Consider the following 18,166-nt stretch of genomic DNA (forward strand, 5'->3'; position numbering starts at 1 on the left):
TGGCTAAGTGATACGTCGGGCTATCAATTCCTTCAATGATAGGTCTTAGCGGGGTGTTTTCTTTATGAATTTTTGATAGCCTGTAAATTCTAGGGGAGTGCGCGTGATGAGGGAACAGTTTTTAGATTGTATCTTCGGGCCATGTGGTAATTGATTTAAGTAGTTTCTCCGTTTTGTTTTTTGTTCTGTTAGTTGGGTTGTAGTTAACTAGTTTATTTGTGTTGTTGTCAGAGACCAGCAGATTCATTTTTTCTATATAAGTGGTACGGTTTAAAATGACAGTGGCATTTCCTTTATCGGCTCTGGTTATTACTATGTTCGGATTTGTTTTAAGTGATTTTATCACTGTTAATTCATGTTTAGTTATGTTGCTTGTTATTGTTTTGTTATGGTTTAAAATGTTCGCAGTTTCTATACGTATTTTGTCTGCTATGTTATTAGGTATGAATCTTAGGCCTCTTTCCATATTACAAATAACTTCAAGTTTGTCTATCGTTTTTGGTGCTATAGCAAAATTTAAACCTTTGTTAAGTATAGAGATTTCGTTTTTGTTTAGAGCGTGGTTAGATAGGTTAATTATGTTATTGATACCTGTGGGTGATTGGTGGCTTCTGTTGTTTCTTGCTTCTGGTTGGTTGTTCTTATTCACTGTGGCATTTGAATATGGCAGCTGGTTTTGTCGTTCTTTTAGTCTTTGAAATTTGGAAATTAGGTTTTCTTTCTTCGTTTGTTGGATGTGGTTTGCTGTGTTGTCCGTAATCCTTTCTAGGATTATCCAGATATCTGCGTTTAAGTAGCTAGACAGCTCCGTTTTTTCTTTTAGTGGCTGGTTTTGTGTAGCGGCTAGGTTCTTTCTGGTTGCTTGGATCTGCTCTCTCAGTAGCGCTTTCTCCATGCGGTGGTATATTCTTTGTGCCTTTGTTGAAGTGAATTTCCTCTTTAGCCTGATGCAGTTAGGAGTGATATCGCTGTCCCTACACCGTTTTAAAAAGGCAGTCGATTGATCAAATTTGAAACTTGGATCTTCAGCTTACCGTATTGATTACATCGCTTGTGGGTCGAATCTCCATGAATTATCGTAATCCTTTCTTTTAGGGTTACACGGTGATCAGCATTCATTTTAAAAATTTTATGGAATTTACAACCGTGTTAAAAAAACTTTTTTATTATCCTGACGTTTCGATCTTCACATCAAGATCATCATCTGGAGCGTACATAAGTATATAGAACAAGCTGAGTTACATCATTAACTGTAAGCTAGAGAAACAATGATTTGATCACATGTTATTCTACTGGCGTGACCTCTGGTGAATGAAAAAAAAAAAAAAAAAAGCTTACAGTTAATGATGTAACTCAGCTTGTTCTATATACTTATGTACGCTCCAGATGATGATCCTGATGTGAAGATCGAAACGTCGGGATAATAAAAAAGTTTTTTTTAACACGGTTGTAAATTCCATAAAATTTTTAAAATGAATAACGTTTCACATGTTTCTTTGTAAAGCCGTTCTATTAGGAACAGACTTTTCTGAATGACTTTTGTCTTGTTCCACTGAACTCTATGTCTGTGTTGATGGCATGCTCTGCAAGTCTGCTCATGTGGGTTATCATATTTCGGACAAACAGGAAGATCTGCTCTGATCCGGTTAGAAGAACACAAGTCGTATATCCAGTACCTTGAACCTGAACAGTCTGGACTTGCAGAGCATGCCATCAATACCAGACATAGAGTTCAGTGAAACAAGACAAAAGTCGGTTCCTAATGGAACGGTTTTACAAAGAAACGTGAAACGTTACTTCATCCCCCTAACCTAATCAGATCAAATGGTCTACGTCTTTTCTCCTTGTGGGAGATAGTACTCTATAAATCAGCAAATCTTTCCTAACTTGTAATTGTATATACATATATATATATACATATATTATATATATATATTTTTTTTTAAATAAATTTAGGACATTTAATCTTAGCTACTTAGTTGGCACTTTGTGAATATAACAGTTATTCTTTAATTAGCCTTTCTACCTGTACTGATGATGCCTGTGAAACTCAGGCAAAAATTCTATGAATAAATAATAATTTAATCATCATCATCATGCATATCAGGGATTTAGGCCTAGCATGGCCTGTTCTCGCCTTAGAAGTCATTGTTGGATCGTTTAAGAGGACGTCCTGGTTTTCTTTTTCCTAATGGCTTGTACTTTAAGGCTTGTTTTGGTAATCTTTCTGTTTTCATTCTTTGAACGTGTTCCATCCATTTATGTTTATATTTTTTAATTTTTTCTATTACTGGTTTTTGGTTTAATTCTTTCATAATTTCTTAACTTCTGCTGTTGTTAATCTTTGTTTGTCTTTTTGTTTTATTGTCCAGATTTCGCTTCCATACATTAAGACTGGTAGGGCTAATGTATTGTATACTTTTACTCTGGTTTGTTTTTGAACTAGGTTTGGTTTAAATATAGAGTTAATTACACCTGTTATTTTTAAATATTTTGCAATTTTTATGTTTATATATTTTTCATTTTCATATGTGATCGTACATCCTAAGTAGTTAAATGAATTCACCTGTTCTAAAGTTTTGTTATCTATTACTATTTTAGTTCTTGCTGGATCTTGTCCTTTAAAGGCCATAGTTTTTGATTTTTCTGTTGATATTATCATACCATAATCTTTGGATATCTCATTTAGGTCTAAAATAGCTTTCTGTAGTTTATCTTCAGAATTTGTAATTATTATTTGGTCGTCGGCAAAGAGGAGAGTGTTTAAGTTTACTGTAGGAGAAAGTTTAATTCCTTGATGTAAATTTTTATTCCATTTTATTATTATTTCATTTAAGCAGATATTAAAAAGAGTTGCTGAGAAGTGACATCCCTGTCAGACCCCTTGGTTTATCTCTCTCATATATGATAGCTCGTGATTTAATCTTATTTGTATTTGATTTTCATATATACTTGTGATAGCTTTTAGGATATTATTTGGTATTTTTCTTTCTTTTAATATGTTAAATAATATGTTTCTTTTAACTTTGTCAAATGCTTTTTCAAAGTCAATAAATGCAGTATGTACTTAAATAGCAAACTAATGAAATTTCGGAATATTTCATTAGTTTGCTATTTAAGATTCTGCTATATATTTTGTAACAGGAATTTAGTATACTGATACCTCTATAGTTTTTAGGGTCATCTCTATTACCTTTTTTAAATATAGGAATCACAATTGCTTTTTTCCATTCTATTGGGGGGATACCAGTTGAATAAATTTTATTTAAAAATAATAAGAGTCTTTCTTTGAATCTTGTTCCTGCGTATTTATATAGTTCTGAACCTAGTTTATCTTCTCCAGGTGATTTTCCGTTTCTTGTTTCTTTCAGGCTGATTTCTAATTCTTCTTTAGTTATTTCCTTTTCATTTTCATTAATTGTTTGCCAGTTGTCTTTTTTAAAATATTTGTCTTTCCACAATTCTGTGTAGTAATTTAGAAATTCTTCTAATTTCAATTCAGTGTTTAATTTTATGTTTTCTTTGGTATCTGCATTTAAGTGTTTCAAAATTTTATATACATTGGGTCTTATTTTATATAAATCATGTTCTAAATTAGAAACAAATTTGTTCCATGATTCTCTATGTCTTTTTCTGACTTCTCTTTTAGCTATGGCTCTTATTCTTTTATATTCTATTTCATCTTCTAATCTTTTACTGCTTAACCATTTGTGGTAGGCTTCTTTTTTCTTTTTGATTATTTCTTTGATTGTATCATCCCAGATCTTCAGTTTTTCCTTTTATTGAATTTTTTGGTCTTTCCTGAGCTTTCATTTGCTGCTGCATTTAGTATCGTTTTTATATTAAGCCATTCTATTTCTTCATTTTGTTTTATTTTATCTAGATATTGGTTAATTCTTTGTTCATATAGCCATTGTACATTTGTGTCATTCAATAGTCTAGTTTTATAAACAAATGTTTCAATCTTTCTTTCTGTTCTTGTTACTTATAGCCATTTAGGTGGTAATCTTAATTTTATTTTAACAAGTGATCACTGCTTATTTCATATCCTCTGTGAACTCTAACATCTAGGGAAAATTTTTATGTCTTTTCATTTAATATAAAGTAATCTAATATTGATTTCCATCCTCTTGCTGCCCAAGTATATTTATGTATGTCTTTATGTTTATAGAAGGAATTCATTATTTTTAGGTTATTATAAACTACAAAGTCAATCAATTTTTTACCATTCCTGTTCAGAGTATGTTCTCCATGTATTCCTATATTATTATTAATTTTCGTGTTTCCAATTCTTGCATTTAAGTCTCCTGCTAAAATTACGTAATCATTTTTATTTATTTTATTATATATGTTTTGTAGCTGATTATAAAAATCAATATTATCTTGTTCTCTTCCCTCTTCTGGGGCATATAAACCAATTATTGTTAAATAGCCTCTATCTATTTTTATTCTAGCTTCTATTATTCTTTCATTCCATAATTTATAATGTTTTAACTGTTTTGAAAGGGAGTTATGAATCCAAATCATAACTCCTGCTTGTGCTCTTTGGTCTCTGTCAACTCTACTGTATATCACATTAAAATTTTCAGTTCTCATGGTTCCTTTTAATTTCTTTTTTGTTTCAGTGATTACTGCTATTTTAAAATTTCTTTCATTTAATAATTGGTCTAATTCTATTTCTTTATATGCTATTCCTCTTACATTCCAGTTTGCTATGTGTATTATATTTTGTCATTTCCATTTTTGTTTTACCTTTTCCATTCCAGGGTCGTTTCCTATAGATTCAATCCGATTATCTTTTTCTGTCAGCTTACTAGTAGAATTATGTTCTCCATGTCAGGGGACTAGCCTGACAATGGAATAGTTCAGTGATAGGGCTGCTACCTTAAGGCTTCTGAACTAGCCTTCTTCCGAATTTAAACCCATAGGAGGAATAGGGTATATTGAAGGGGGGGAAGAGAAGATCATAGAAGAATTATAGTAAGGTTTATAGAGAGGGCATAGTTGTAAAGCCAGAAATGAAAAGGCCCCATGGCCCTCGAGTACTCTAATAGCATAGGGGTCATATAATAAGAAGAGTTGGCTGATAAGGCCTTATAGGAAAGATTAAAGTAAGTGGATCTTCCTCAAAGTAGTAGAAGGAGAGGATAGATCTAGCTAGGGGTCCATGGGAGTGCCGCTTCCCTTACAATGAAGATGATTGCTCCTTATGGCCCTGTTGGTCCACAAGTCCTTATTCAGTATATTCGGACCATTCCACCATATACACACACACGCACGTGCGCACACACATGCACACATGGTGGGTTCCCCTATCCACCACCCAGGGGACGCGCTCTCTAGGGGTTACAGGGTCCCCCGAGAGAAATACTAAATAATAATTTACGTGAGTTAATTTCATTATTATAATAGTAAGTAACAATGAATATAGATTGAGTAATTATTATGAGGGATATAGATCAGAAAGAGGAATAGTCACATGGATTTTAAGGCAATGAATTTATAAGAGATAATTACCGTAGATAACGTGCAATGGAGTGGATATGAGGTTTAACAGTGCTAGATCTGGTCATCTCATCAGAGAACTAGCACTATCTGATGTAGCTACACTTTCTCAACTTCGAATAAGTAGGCCTGACCTGAGAGATTGTCAGACACATAGAATGGATATATTTGGAATTATCAAGCAGGTGGTTATCACAAACAGAGCAATCAGCTTAGAGCAGAGCCATGGCATAAGAATTAGGAGGGAAAAGACTGACAGTGCATGGTAGGTGGTCAAGTGGTGTTTGAAGAAAGTGTCATCAGACTGAATACTTAGATTCAGCAGAATAAATCAAGTAGGGAGAATGGATGGATAGCAGGATTTGCAAAAAAAAAAGAATTGTGGAGGGAATATAAAGAAAGCTGATTGGCAAGCCCATGAGTAATATAAAGTGTAATCAAGAAAGATGACTTGTATGGTAAGAAAGTATGGTAAGAAGTAATTATGAGAGGAAGCTGGCTGGTGAGGCCAAAAGAAATCCCAGAGTTCTTTTGCTATGTTGCAAGCAAAATGATGAATAACCATAGAAGGATTACTGGTGTTATAGAGAGGTAACATAAGCAAATGAAATAGTTGAGTTACTGAGTGATAATTTTGCAAATGTGTACCATCCAGGTGGAGATATTTGAGGTACCAGATGTGACACTAATTAATGGGAGAATAGAGGAAGATGAATTGGAGGTGCTTATGATATTGCATGGTGTTAGATAAAATATCAGCCCCTGTATTATGAGAATTTGCAAGGGATTTAGCACTTTCTCTGACTAAGTTGTTTAATTTGAGCCTCAATGCTGGGAAGTTGCCAAGTTAGTTAGTTATTTTTGATTTTTATGGTGCAAAGACATCAAAGGTCATACTGTTGAGGACCCAGACTACAGCAGTACATATGGTTAAGCAAATGGTTAGTAGAACAATACATCCATTCTGGTGAGATTTGAACCCACACCCTCTTGGCTTGGAGAGTGGATATGCTAACCACTTGACCAACCAGGCCAGAGAAGGTGCCAAGAGAGTGGAAAGAGGGTAAAATATTTTCACTGCATAAAGGAGGCTTCAAGACAGAAGTAGCGAATTATAAGCCAACTGGTAATTTAGGACAGAATTTAGGACTGGGTGGACAGGAATATGATACTTTATAGGGGCAGAATGGTTTTGTGAAGGATAGGTCTTGCCTTAGTAATTTGCTTACTTCTTATAATAAATTAATTCATTCAAACAAGGGTGTGTGAAGGCACCCATGAAGCGAATGAGAATGTGAATGAACAAAAAATGCAGTATCTAGTCTCTCAGCCAACAGTATCGAATGGAGGAGTCAATTTCAGGTGTAAAGATGGTTGGGGACCTAAAGGGATGCAACAGTTTCCACATACTAATCCTAGATGCATAAGAAGCTGATGCTTCTTATGCATTGGTTAGTATAACCTCACCAAAAGTTATAGGCATTAGTGAGACTTGGCTAATAGCAGGTGATGTAGTTAGTTACAGGGATAAAATATGAGGAATTTCGTATTTTCAAGAAGGATAGACTAGACAGGATGTGGGGGGGGGGGATACTGCTAATGATAGCAGATGAATTGCAGCCAAAAAGATTAGGAGTCAGTCAGGCAGATGGCAGTTCTTTTGAGGCAATATGGTATGAAATTTAGCCCAACAGGACAAAATATAAAATTGATTAAAAAAAAAAAAAAAAAATATATATATATATATATATATAAACTCTTAGTACAGTGAGTGCAAGGCAAGTATTGTTATGGTGGACTTCAACTTCAGAGACATAGATTGGAAGGATGAATGATCACATGGCAGGGAGGAAAGGGAATATATACTTATTGAGAGATAATTACTTGAAACAGAATATGATGGTGAAGACTCAAGGTATGAGAATGTTGGATCTTATAATAGGGTCAGAACACCTGTACATAACTGTGGTGACTACACTCCCTTCGATTGGGGAATGTGGTCTTGATATGGAAGGTAGCAAATCATGTGGAAATTTCATTTAAGAAAGAGTATATGTGCAACTATTAGACAGGTGATTGTGATGATGTGCTTAGGAGGTAGTGCTTGGGAGATAGTTAAGTGTGATACTGCTTCCTGCAGATTCCCCCCTCCCTCCCAGAACCAACAACAAAGAAGTCTGGATGAGATCAGGAAAATTAAGGACAGATATACCACCCACTTTTCATTCTTGAACATAATGAGTCAACAATTGCCAACTCAATGGCAATCGGCGACACTCTTTGGGAAATTTTTGCTAAAAACATCATCAGTATCTTCTTATTCCCTCCCCCAAGCTCCTCTCCCAAAAATGTAAAGAAGGAAAAACAACAAATTCTTTTCTCTTCGAGCAGCACAGAAGACTACAACAGGCCATTCACAAAGCAAGAAATGAAAGCTACTTTGCTTAATTGACACTCAGTTGCTCTTTGACCAAATGCATCATTTATGAGATGATCAAGCATCTATCACCATCTACCATGGATAAACTCCTGTACTGCTTAAGAAAGAGTATATGTACAACTATAAGGCAGGTGATTATGATGTACTTAGGCGGCAGATCGAAGCATACCATGGCATAAAGATCTATAAGGGAAGGTTGTTCACAATGCTTGGGAGATAGTTAAGGGGGATCTGCAGGAAGCAGTACCACACTGTATACCCAAGGTCAGCTCGCAGGTGATTTAAAGAGGCTGTCGATATGAACAAAAGATAATGGGTGTCAATTTAATATGGAGAAATGTAAAGTTATGCATTTTGGATAAATAGATGACAAGTTGTGTACCACATTGATGAAACTATATCAGGAAATAGATGAAGTATTTAGGGATGGTGGTAGACAGAGAGGTGAAGTTTAGAGGTCATATTGCTGAGGTGCTAAGACTATTAAAGAACACTAGTAGTAGATATAGTGAAGTTATTCCTCTTTATAAGACCATGATACATCCACATCTGGATTACTGTGCTCAGGTCTGGTCTCATGAGTTTCTTGGTGATGTGAAAGTGATGGAGACGATTCAGGAGTAAGTGATAAGTGGTGAGTGGTCTGTGGAACATTTCCTATTAGCGATTGAGGGGTATGTGTGTGGAGTGCAGAGGTTGGTTTATTGGCAAAAGGGATATTGAGTAAGTGTGGCAAGTAGAGATTGAGGACTAGATTTTTCATTTGGAGAGTTGTGGATGAATTTGCAGAGTCAGTTGTTAGCATTTTCTCTGTTAATGTTAATTGGTTCGAGGAGAGGTATGATAGATTGTGGGATGATTTGGGTCTCATGGTGTCTTGAACATAAATCTTGCAGTTTCTTATTAGCTTTGCCCTTTTATCTAAATTTTCAGAAAACATTTCTATACATCTGGGAAAATTTTCTAATCTACTGCTTAGATGTCTTTCCTTTTTTTTTTTTTTTCTGTGAACAGTCATCTCTAATGACTGAAAAAATTCTTCTCTGTGGGAACCATGGGTATAAATAGGTCTTATTTCTCAATTTCTCATTTCAAAATTTATCCACATCACTATACTTCAAATAGTTTTCTATTCAGTAATATCTTTGTGTTAGTGTTAAATTCCACAGCTAATTCTTCCTTTCTTGGGCCATTGTTGCCTTAATATAACATGTTATAATGATTATTTAAAAATCTTTCACTTGCTTTTGTCTTCTTCATCTTGGTAACACCAGTTTTGTTAATGTAGTATTTTTGAAAGTTCTCTGCTAGGTGCACTTTTTTTTTCAATACTTCTTTTGTTGATGATATATCAATGATTCTCTCTAGTGATTCAAAAAGTTCTTTTGCTTCCTTAATAGAACTTTTTTTTGTGTGATCATAAGCACACAGGTGAGTCTTGATTGTTCAATATTTGTCTTGTAATTTCCCACATCAATATTGGCCACCACTCAAGAAATTTATCTTTGTGTTTGTAATAGATATCTCAGCAAGTCCTTGCTTTTCCTGATATGCTGCCTGAATAAAACATCTCAATAATTATTGTACAGCAGTATTTCACCTGTTTTAGTTTTCTTTGTCATGGAAATAAGTTGATATGGTACTCTTATTATTCTGATAGTTCCATTGCTGTGGTTTATGTTCATAATTTCTTTTCATTTCTGCTGCACACAGTTTGCTTCTTTCCTGTAAGCATATAATTTTAATATTTTAAGTCATTCTTTTTATGAGTTTAGCATTTCTCATAAAAAGAAACGATAGTTATTACACTTGTACACTGATGGTGTGGGAAAGTGCTATGCCAGAAATCATTTGATATGCTAACCTTTTCAAGGACAGGTCACCTGAGCATCTGTTAATTGGTTGGTTGGATAAAAGAATGAATACTGTACTTCATTAACATATTAGCAGTGCTGATACATTCATGTAATTATAAATTATAAAACCTTTGGCACTCTTTTCATGTGTCCAACTACATATGGAGTGTGTTATCTAAAATTTGTTCTCTAAACTAATCAATTATTATCTTAAATAACTGATGTAAATTTTTGTTTAGGTAATATTTTTTGGAGGATTGGATCCAAAATTAAGAAGAGAGATTTGGCCATATTTGCTTCACTATTATAGCTTTTCATCAACTTTTGATGAACGTGAACAAGTTAGAAATGATAAATATGTTGAATATCAGTCAATAAGACGAAAACGGTGAGTTCTTATTATTTCATACTTTTTGATTATTATTATCGTCATCATTTTTTTCTATATACTGTCAAAGGATGTACTAGATATTTATGATTGTAAAATGCAACATTTCATTACTAACCACTTCTCATTAGTTTACTTCCAACTTAGTCCAAATTATTTGTCAGGTCTCTAATTCCATCATCTCTTACATTTCTATCTCCTCAAGTTCATCTTAAATGCATCAATCAACCTGTATGTGATCGTTGTTCATGTTATTTTTGCTTTAAATACCTATATTGCTAATCTGGCCTAAAAATTAACTACTGTGTTTGTTTACAAATGCCAGAAGTATCAGAAATAAAAGACATGAAATGATTTCACTGATTGAGTTTATTCACTCCAAAATCATTGGAATAAGTGAAACATGGTTAAATGAAGGTGATATTCTAATGGGAATAGAAATGGAAGGATATAGTATTTTTGTAAGGATAGAAAGGACAAGAAGCAAGGGGGAGTACTGCTGATGACAGAAAGCGAATTTTGTCCACATGAGGTAGACATGAAAGAGAAATAGTGGCAATGGTTATGAGGCAGTGTGGTGTAATGTGGAGGTTAATAGGAAGACATATTTAGTTGAATGTTGCTATAGGTCAAGGAATGTGGAGGGTGATGATGATGAAATGTATAAACAGCTTGGATTAGTGAACAAAGAAGGATAATTATTATGATTGATTTTAATTATGGCGATATAGATTGGAATGAAGACATAGCATTTAGGAATAAGGAAAATGAATTTCTTGAATTCTTGAGAGATAACTATCTCATGCAGCATGTAAAGGAGTGCATGTGAGGATTGAGAGTTTTAGATCTGATCATTTCATCAGAGGATATAATTGTGAGTGGGGTTTCACACCTTCCTCCAGTTGATGAGAGCAGTCATGAAGTGATCACCAGGATTGTGGCTAGCCATATGCAGACTTATGTGAGGAAAGGTCATATGTGGAATTATAAGGCTGGTAATTATGGAAACAGCTTGGAGCTATAGCATGGAATGAGGAGTTGAGTAGTAAGGAAATAAATGCTGCTTGGGAACTGACAAAGAAATATATAACAGCATCAATGTGTGAATGTATTCCGAAGGCCAAAAGGCTGATAAGGTGGGTGTAAAATGGATGAATGAGGGGCTGAGCATTGAAATCTGGAACAAGAGGAAGTACTTTGGAGGCAGTGCAAGATGAATAATGGTAATAATCAGTTTCATGAAGAGTATAAAGAACAAGCCAGGAGAGTGACTCAGTTAGTAAGGAAAACAAAAGTGCAATATGAGCACTTTTGTTTTTGCAAATCAGGGGAAGTAAAACCCTAGAGAACATTTTAGATATGTGGCAAAGTAGAAGGAAGAATAATCATGGTAAGATGATGTTAATGGATGAAAATGGTAGAATGGTAACTGCTGCAGAAGACATTGTGGAGGTATTCAGTGATCAATTTATAAAGGTGTTTCATCCTGATCAGGGTGGAATCATGAGGAACTTAAATGTGGAGAACATACAAGAGGATGGCTTAATTGTGAGTGAGCAGGAAATATTTGAGGAAATAAATAACCTTGATTTCAATAAGGCAATAGGATTTGATGACATATCACCACTCATCTTAAGGAAATGTTTCAGAGAATTGGCATGCCTGTTTAATAAGAGTCTTACAACAGCACAGGTTCCAAGGGAGCAGAATAAAGGTAAAATTGTTCTACTGCATAAAGGTGATAATAAGGCTGTGGCTTCAAATTAGGCCATTCTGCATATCTGGAGTTGTAGTGAAGGTATAGTACAGAGATTGCTGAGAAGTAGGATATAGAAATGGATTGATAGCAGCAATATTCTCTCTGCTTATCAGCATGTGTTTGTTAAAGGAAGATCATGTTTTGCTAACTTATTTATCTGCTATAACAAGGTGACAAATACCTTGGACAGGTTAGATGCATATATGGTGCCATACTTGGATTTTGCAAAAGCTTTTATTATTATTATTATTATTATTACCTGAAACCTCCAGGGAGTCCAAAGACTCATCGAGGGAGGACACCTACTCCACAATGGTCTGTCTCCACCACTCAATCCACCAACTACCATGAATGGCATCTACTGTCATCATTTACACCAATGCCATCTACCTCTGACTACTACCATTAGTATTTTCACAGATAATCACAAACATCCATGCCCACAGCAGGATTCAAACCTGCAGCGTTTTGCCTGGAGATCGGATACGTTAACCACTCTGCCAACGACAAGCTGAAATAAATTGAAACAGATGGGATCGGATAACAGACTTCTGAGTTGGATCAGTGACTAGCTGTTGGATAGGTATCAAAAAGTTGTAAATGAAGGTGCAGTATCCCAAAAGAGGAACGTCACTTGTGGTGTACTGCAGGGATCAATTTTGGGACTACTGTTGTTCACTTTGTATGCTAATGATATTGGGTTGGGTTTAACTAGTGATATGCAGCTGTTTGCAGATTATGCAAAATTGTGGAGAGCAATGCATAATCAAGCAGATGTTATGGTCTTACAGGAGGACTTGAATAGATTGCATTAATGGGCAGTTCAATGTTGCAAAGTGTAAGGTTTTGAGATTTGGTAATTAGTGACGGGATACAAAGTATACACTTGGTGGGGAAACTTTAAAAGAGGTAGAAGAGATGAAAGATCCGAGAGTGTTGATAGACATTGGCCTGGAATTCAGTGGCTACATTGCACAAGTTGTGAAGACGTCACATCAGATAACGGCAATGATGCAGAGGACTCTGACATGCATATATAAAGAGGTTATGATTCCATTGTATAAGACCTTGATCAGGCCTCATATGTAATATTGTGGACAGATTTGGCTGCTGGGTTTCATGGTAAGGAGGATATGTTAGAAAGGGTCCAGAGAAGATTCACAAAGGTCTTTAGAATGTGAAGTATGAGGACCGATTGAGAGAATGTAAATTACAGAGCCTCCTGAATAGGAGGAAGAGGGAGGGGAATATAATTGAGACATATAAGCTAGTCAGAGGTTGTTATCAAGTTGACATGGAAGAAATTTTTCATAGAATGGGAGAGGGAATAGAACAAGAGGACATTGCTGAAAACTGTATAAGGAGGGTGAGCAGAGGAGCAGGTTCTTTGCATGGAGAGTGGTTGATGAGTGGAATGCATTGCCTAAATGTGTTGTGAATTCAGACACATTGAATCGGTTTAAAACACTGTTGGATGAGCATTGTGTGCAATAACGTGTACCTCCCTCGATGAGTATCTGACTCCATGAAAGTCAGATGTTGATAATGATAATAATAATTGCTTTGCAGAACATTCTTTGATATTAATGTCATGTTCATTTCTAATAATTTCATTTTTTATATGATTCTTCCATTGAAGTCATCTTTTTCACTGCCTGAATTTTCCTTTGCACTCACTTCTCTGTGAACTAGATTATTTAACTATTATCTCACCAAAATATTAATTTATGGTAGATTTGCAACCATCATGCATGAAATTTTCTTCAAAGAAATAAAACTCTGTGGAGAAATTTGAAATCTGAAGCGATTACCACTACGCTTTGACACTAAAGCATGTGTCATATTGAAAATAAACATGCATACCAAATAGTCAAAGTTGAACACCTTTCAGACTGAGCTGCAGACTTAAATAGCTAAATATTATTGCATAAAGTTATAGTTTGAAAACAAGATCTATATACCTTAGAGACTAAATCAAAAATCTGAAGTATATTCTAGCTAACTTAGCCAAAGAAATAAGAGACTGAGGGAATCAAAAATAGCAGTCTCTAAAAAAGAAGAAAACTTAAAAACTTTTCTGGCTAGTAAGTCAGTGTATGCTCTAAAGAGCATAAAGAAATATATAATAAAGATATGTGTTAAAACAGATAAATAAAAGTCATGGTATCGCTTTGGAAATAATATAGAAAATGAATATCATGAAAGTGGCATTGGGGAGCTGGAAATTTTTAGAAAAGGAGGAAAAGTGCCACAGTCTGAATCAGAAATCACAAGGGTGTTTTAAAATCTGACAATAAGGATTTTTTGGATTTTAAACTACTTTGACATAAATTATTAAATGAATATTCAAGGACAGATCTAGGAGGACATGCTGGGATCTGATCAGCAACTTAATGGAAGAATAGAATGAAGCAGCAGTGAGTTCATTGTTACTCCATATTTGTGAAGGGTAGATCATGCCTCAGTAACTTGCTCAGGTTTTATAACACAGTGACACTGAACTGGATAAGGATAATGAGTTTACAGTTATACTGCTGGACCTGGCTAAGGACTTTGACAGGATACCATGTGGAAGTCTAATCCATAAACTGCAATATATGGGAATGGATATAGGGTTGGTGAGATGGATAGGAGGGTGGTTGATAGAGAGATACCAGAGAGTAGTTTACTCAGGAGTAGAGTTCCAAAAGACGGCTTGTGACTAGTGGTGTGCTGCAGGGTTCTGTTCTTGGACCGCTGCTGTTTAATTTGTTCATTAACGATATAGGGAAGGATCAGAGAGGAATGGTTCATTTGTTCGCTGATGATGCTAAGTTGGGTAGGGCAATAGTGAATGCAGAAGATGTCAAAATTTTGCAGGATGATTTGGATAGATTGAAGGTCTGGGCTAAGGAGAATGGATGTCAATTTAATGTGGCAAAATGTAAGGTCATGCATGGAAGTGGTGGAATTGCACTCCAGGAGATTGATGAGGCCAGGGACTTGGGAGTGTTGGTGGATAGGGAGTTGAAGTTTAGGGGACACATCACAAAAGTGGCTAAATCAGCTCATCAAATCACTTGGATGCTGAAGAATACTTTGACGAGCAGAGATAAGCAAGTTATTGTTCCTCTGTATCGAGCCTTGATAAGACTCCATCTTGATTACCGTGCCCATATCTGGTCACTTAGGTTTCTTCTTGATGGGAAGGGGGTTGAGGGGATCCAGAGGGTGACCAAGATGATAGCAGGTCTATGGAATGAACCTTATGAAAACAGGTTGAAGATTTGTGGGTTGCAGAAATTGGTTGATAGGCAGAAAAGGGGAGATATGATTCAGAGGATATTTTTGAGAACAGGGCTGGTGGTGGGAGGACTAGAGGACATCCATGGAAGCTGGGAAAGAGTGTGGTTAGTAAGGGTGTTGGAGCTGGGTTTTTACTTTTAGAGTGGTGAATGAGTGGAATAAGCTGACTGAGTCTGTTGTGGGTGCTCTGACAGTGAATGAGTTCAAGGCAAAGTATGATATATACTGCGTGGATGTTGAATAGTTGTTCTTGACATGATGTTTAGGGCCTCCCTCGATGAGCTAAGGACTCCTTGGAGTCGCCCATAATAATAATAATAATATTTTAAAGAGATTCATTCTCCACTCATAAATCTCTTTAAAATATGGATGCACCTAAATAATATTTTCTGATCAGTGTTAAGTTCATCACCGGTTCATGAGATTTTTTACATAACAAGGTGATGCAGGTAAAGCACACTGCACCATAACCTAAAATCTTTGACCAAACCATGTCTGCTTATATTTTAGAAATATATTTTCAGGGAAGAAGAGAGAGAGAGAGAGAGAGAGAGGGTTGGAGGTCATGATTATTCAAGGATGTACATCTGAAATAAATCCAACAAGGCAAATATTATGGGATCATCATCATGTAACTTCTTCAATGCAAGGGTGCAGCACCATGTCTTTCCAGTCCTCTCTGTTGGAAGCTCTTCTTTTTGTTTCAGTATAGTCACATGATCCTGTCCATGATCTTATATCATCAAACCATGCCCTTTTATTTACCTCTTGATCTCCTTCCCATAATCTTTCCTTCTAAAACAATTAGTGTCCTCTGTCCTGTGATCCCCTCAATGCATGTCCTGCTAGTCTCATCTTTAACTGGATCATTTCCTTCATTTCCGTGTTTTCATTCTCTGTAGTACCTCTGCATTTGTCACGTGCTCTGTCTATGAGATTTTCAGGGCTCTTCTGTAGCACCACATTTCAAATGCCACTATCTCTTGTCTTACTCTCTTCTTCAATACCCGGTCTCACTTCCATATGTGAAAACTGGCCAAACTAATGTTCTTATCATTCTCTTCTTTGTCTCTATACCTAGAGAATTTCTCAGCAGATCTTTATTTTTCCAGGAGGCATCTTTAGCAATGGCAGTTCTTATTTTTATTTCTTTATCTTGTTTTAAATCTGCAGTAAAGTAGGTAATTAAATATTTGTATTCTGTTGTATACTCAATTTTTATATTGGTTATGAATATTTTTGGCTCAGATCTATTTTCTTTTGAGATTCTCATAAAGTTAATCTTTTTTGCATTTAAATGTAGACCAAAATCTTTACCTTCTTTAATTAGTAGATGCAGTAATTTGTTTCTGTTGTCTGCAATTAGAATGGTATCATCAGCATATCTAAGATTGTTGTATTTTATACCATTGATACTGATTCCCATTTTGTTTTTCAATCTTTTTCATCATTCTCTCACTGTAAATATTAAATAGATTTGGTGAAAGGATGCAGTCCTGTCTAACTCTTTTTATTTTCACTTCAGAAGTCTCAGAGTTAAACAGCTACATTTTCTCTTTGAAGTAAATCATTTTTATAAGTTTATATACATGATCTTCGAAGTCTAGAGTACTAATTTTTGTAGAGTATTAACACGTTCGCTGCCATGCTACTTCAGCATAGTCTGTTCCCGTACGCCGAGCAATTTCACTTCTTCAAGGTCAGTACATTAATCTCATTGCCGGCGGTAAGCGTCATATGAGTATACTCCTGGTTGGCTTGTGCAGAGCATATACCATCTATGAGAATACACAGTTTTGATGCTAGCTCCACAAGCCAAGCATTTTCACTTCTTCAAGGTCAGTACAGTAATCTCGTTGCCGGCGGTAAGCGTCATACGAGTATACTCGTAGCTGGCTTGTGTAGCTGGTTTACCGACTACGAGTATACTCGTAGTTGGCAGTGAACGTGTTAAACAGTTTATTGTGTTTTACTTGATCTAAGGCTTTCTGAAAGCCTATGAAGCATATGTATATGTTCCTGTTCCTTTCAAGTGATCTTTCTAGTATATTTTTAGTTCCAGTATAGCATTAATTGTTCCCATTCCTCTTCTGAAGCATTTCTGTTGTTCACTTAGTTTACCAGTTAAGGCTCTTTCAATTTTTTTGTTAACAGTGGTTAAAATGTATAATAAATTTAGTTTAATCCTTTATCCAAGTGTGAGCAAACAAAGTTTGCACCTGAAAGTATCTTCAGGACTGGGGTAAGGTGGTACAACACCAGGGCAACTCGTTGCAAAGGTGGAGCAAGTTACCAACACTCCTGTCACAGTATCTCCTATAATGCAAAACACATCTCCTCGTCGATATGTCTAATGTTATGCATTAAGGGAAGGGCCACTACCCAGACTAGTTTCGACCTTTATTGAGGTCTCTTCAGTGGGAGCCAGGCCCAAGTGGAGGTACCAGGCAGAAGCATTAGCAGGTCATCTCTACCTATAGGAATTGCCAAATGGTGTGCCACCCTTTTTTAATAAATTACTCTGGATTTAGAGAAAGATGTTGAAAGTTTATTTTTCACTTGGTTAGAGTATAATAAATTTAGTTTAATCCTTTATCCAAGTGTGAGCAAACAAAGTGATACAAAGTGACAAACACTTGGATAAAGGATTAAACTAAATTTATTCTAGTTTAATCCTTTAAGGATTAAACTAAATTTATTTTAGTTTAATCCTTTAAGATGTTGAAAGTTTAAAAATAAACTTTCAACATCTTTCTCTAAATCCAGAGTAATTTATTAAAAAAGGATGGCACACCATTTGGCAACTCCTATAGGTAGAGATGACCTGCTAATGCTTCTGCCTGGTATCTCAACTTGGGCCTGGCTCCCACTGAAGAGACCTCAATAAAGGTCGAAACTAGTCTGGATAGTGGCCCTTCCCTTAATGCATAACA

General features: G+C 35.5%; 1 protein-coding gene across 1 annotated transcript in view; it reads left to right on the forward strand.

Annotated features, from left to right (window-relative positions):
- TBC1D16 (TBC1 domain family member 16) overlaps positions 1 to 18,166 on the forward strand; it is a 419,175-nt gene that overhangs the window by 317,406 nt on the left and 83,603 nt on the right. Inside the window, exon 11 of the mRNA XM_090408622.1 lies at positions 10,041 to 10,189. Coding sequence (XP_090264748.1) covers positions 10,041 to 10,189 — 149 coding nt within the window. The remainder of the gene's footprint in view (positions 1 to 10,040; positions 10,190 to 18,166) is intronic.

The sequence above is a fragment of the Typopeltis vanoorti genome, chromosome 18, assembly GCF_054136105.1.
Source record: "Typopeltis vanoorti isolate ZY-2024b chromosome 18, IOZ_Tvanoo_1.0, whole genome shotgun sequence".
Taxonomy (NCBI): Eukaryota; Metazoa; Arthropoda; class Arachnida; order Uropygi; family Thelyphonidae; genus Typopeltis; species Typopeltis vanoorti.